Source organism: Gymnoscopelus microlampas (genome assembly GCF_963454915.1).
Source record: "Gymnoscopelus microlampas genome assembly, chromosome: 2".
In the NCBI taxonomy this organism is placed as follows: Eukaryota; Metazoa; Chordata; class Actinopteri; order Myctophiformes; family Myctophidae; genus Gymnoscopelus; species Gymnoscopelus microlampas.
Genome location: NC_139939.1, coordinates 17517175 through 17520217, shown reverse-complemented (window position 1 = coordinate 17520217; position 3043 = coordinate 17517175). Strand labels below are relative to the sequence as shown.

Genomic DNA, 3043 nt, shown 5'->3' with positions numbered 1-3043 from the left:
TTACTGTGTATTGTGTTAATCATATGGAAACCTTAACGGAAAATGGTGTGTGCTGGATGGTGTCATTTACATGGATGGATACACACTGAGTTTAAATTCAGGCCTGTGCATTAACCTATGCGTATAGTCTGTTACATAACTAGAAATGTGAAACGTGCAACACGATACTCTATATAGTAGCATGTTTTTAATGACTTGGCTAGAAAGTATTCCCAACAGGGTCTTTACGAACATTCAGCCCAGTCTAGGCACATTAGTAACACCTTGCATTTTATTGCTCATTTGTACTCTACCTTTTCCCTTGCATCACATGTTTACTGCATGGCTTCTAGTTGCATCAGTGAAAATAAGATGTTCTTCTGCAGAGAAGCTGGTGAGTACAGTCAACACGTGCACAGATCTAGGATCTGCATGCAAAATGTATTCTACTCCTTAATCATGAATGAGAGAAATGTACAGCTGACCACAGTTCAGTGAGTCGTGTGTTTAGAATATAAATATTTGCTGGCCAGTGCTAGAAACTTGCTATGGTCATTTAAGCTTAGATTACTTACATGACATTACAAAATAACTGAGCAACACAGACAAAAGCAAACAAACCTTCATTGCATACAGTAACTGCATTTTAGCTCAACCTACTCACACTAACCTAACCCTAACCCTAACCATAGTAGTATTTATCCTAACCATCCAATCATTGAGGACTATTAACTTGCATCATTGATTTGTTTGGTAACAACAACCAATCAGGGCTGAGGCTAGATTAAATAATGATCATTTCTCATTGTTCTTCAGTTCCCAAGGCCCAATCCAAAAATGGCATCCAATCTCCAAGGACCAATTTCATAAGACCCTGGCCCCACTGAACGGGGCTATATACAGAACGCAGAGTCATGAGCAGACATTTATTTCGTCCATAATCCCATATGATAAGGACCTGGTTTGGGACACTGCATTCTTTGGGCTGAGTTGGGGACAGATAGTCACCACACAAAGCCTCCAAACAGGATTAGAACAAGACACACACAACTCTATTAAGGTAGGAAGACTTGATATTTTGTGGCATCACCAGCATTATTAGAGGGATATAATCAGAGGGATCAAATATTATTACTGGTCAAAGAATAATTTAAGCATGTAATGTGATGTAATGTTTTAAAAACGTTAAAGGGGGTATAATGTTTTTGTTAAAGAAGCATTTTTCATTAAAAAGTTTAAACTATTTGTAAACAGAAAATATGTTTTGGGGTGGGATACCAATTTTATCAAATTAGAAGAGAGAATCACATTTTTATAGAGTTCCAATGTTGTCTGCAATTTTTTTGTTTTATGATCACTTCCAATTTCACTTCTTTATTCTGTATCCTGTATGAGTACTCTCTCCTGATTGGATAAAATTGGTATCCTGACCCGATGATGTATTTTCTGGAGACGAACAAATACCCTATATCTGAACCTAGAGCTATTTAACACTTATATTAACCAAATAATATCACTTACACCCCTTTAATAACTGCAGCTAGAAATAGAGAATAAAAGTCAGTTTGTAACTTATAGGCAATTTCCTATTTCTCTCTCTGCTTTTCACTATGGCATCTTACCACCGTCACCCTCTCAGTCACACCATGTTCAACACCACCGTCGACGTCAACTCCACCACCCCTGGAGCACCCAGCGGACCCCCACCCTGGTACCAGTACCCAGTGTGTGCTGTGGCCCCATACGGCTTCATCTTCTACTTCGGGGTGAAAGTGTTCAACCTGGCAATAGGAACGCCCTGTAACACCCTGGTCCTGTGGCAGATCCTATCCAAGAAGAGTGACTCGTCCACTTCAGACATCTTTATCTTCAACCTGGCTATTCTGGACACCTACTTTTGCCTGATGACGCCCGTGGACATGGTTAACCGGCTGGCCCTGGGAGACAGCCGCATCTGGTACCTGCAGAGGTTTGCCTATGGGGTCAAGGATGTGGCACCGCTCTTCCTGGTGAGTTTTTCTTTTTGACCATGGTAATGAACCACAGTATTCTTCTGGGGTGAACATTTGGCGAAAATAGCCGATCTATGTGTAGAGTGAAAACTGGAGGGGGCCAATGTAGAGCCCTTGGGAACCCAGCAACTAGGTATACTTTTTAAGTTAACATAGCATTTGTTTTTCTGATGAGATAGTAAGTAAGTAAATTGTATTTATAAAGCACCTTTCAAAACAGGAGTTACAAGGTGCGTTACAATGAACACATAGTAGCCTATAGTGTGATTATTTTTTACAATGTGAGTATTTCGTTTTTTCTCGACATAGTATAATATATATTTTTTTTGATAAGATATTACAGTATTTTAGTTTCTTCACCTTATTTACTTTGATTTGTTAATGTGACTACAACAACGATGAACTAGTATTAGGACTGTCATTCCCACTGTGGTCATTCATATAGGGCGGCCATAGCGGGTGCATTTCGCCTTTCCGACATGTCGCCTTTCCGACGTTAACGAACCCTATACCTAACCCTAACCCTAACCCTAACCGCACGCGGAAGCCACTAGTCGGAGTGGCGAGATGTCGGAATGGAAGGAGCACCCCACTGTTGGGTAGAGAGGCCTTCTGGGAATCAGAAGGTCCGCGGTTCACCCCCCGGCACCAGCCTATTTGTCAAAGTGTCAAGACTGAGCAAGACACTTAACCCCTTACTGCTCCCCAGGCACTATATTACTGTAATAGCTCACACTGCTCCTGATAGTTAAGATGGTTAAATGCAGAGGACACATTTCATAAATGTGCAAATGAATGTACTTGTGACAAAAATACCCCAAAGGAGTAGGGTTCATATATTAACACATGCTCCTCATGCACTCATGGTACAATAATTATCCACCTGCATGATTGAAGTATTCTTTTGTGCTTCTCCTACCCTACTGTAGATGTGTATCTGTCTGGATCGCTACGTAGCTGTGGTCCACCCGGTGGTGTTCACCGGTATCCGTGACAATAAGATCCGCATTGGCATCTCAGTGGTGGTCTGGGGCCTCATCCTGGCGCACGGC

General features: G+C 41.4%; 1 protein-coding gene across 1 annotated transcript in view; it reads left to right on the top strand.

The window, feature by feature from the left end:
* Window positions 1–1589: 1589 nt before the first annotated feature.
* LOC311054236 (G-protein coupled receptor 35-like) overlaps window positions 1590–3043 on the top strand; it is a gene marked incomplete at both ends in the record, with an annotated part of 1862 nt that continues 408 nt past the window's right edge. Inside the window, 2 exons of the mRNA XM_084070113.1 lie at window positions 1590–1988; window positions 2921–3043. The exon at window positions 2921–3043 is cut by the window's right edge and continues 408 nt beyond it. Coding sequence (XP_083926239.1) covers window positions 1590–1988; window positions 2921–3043 — 522 coding nt within the window. The remainder of the gene's footprint in view (window positions 1989–2920) is intronic.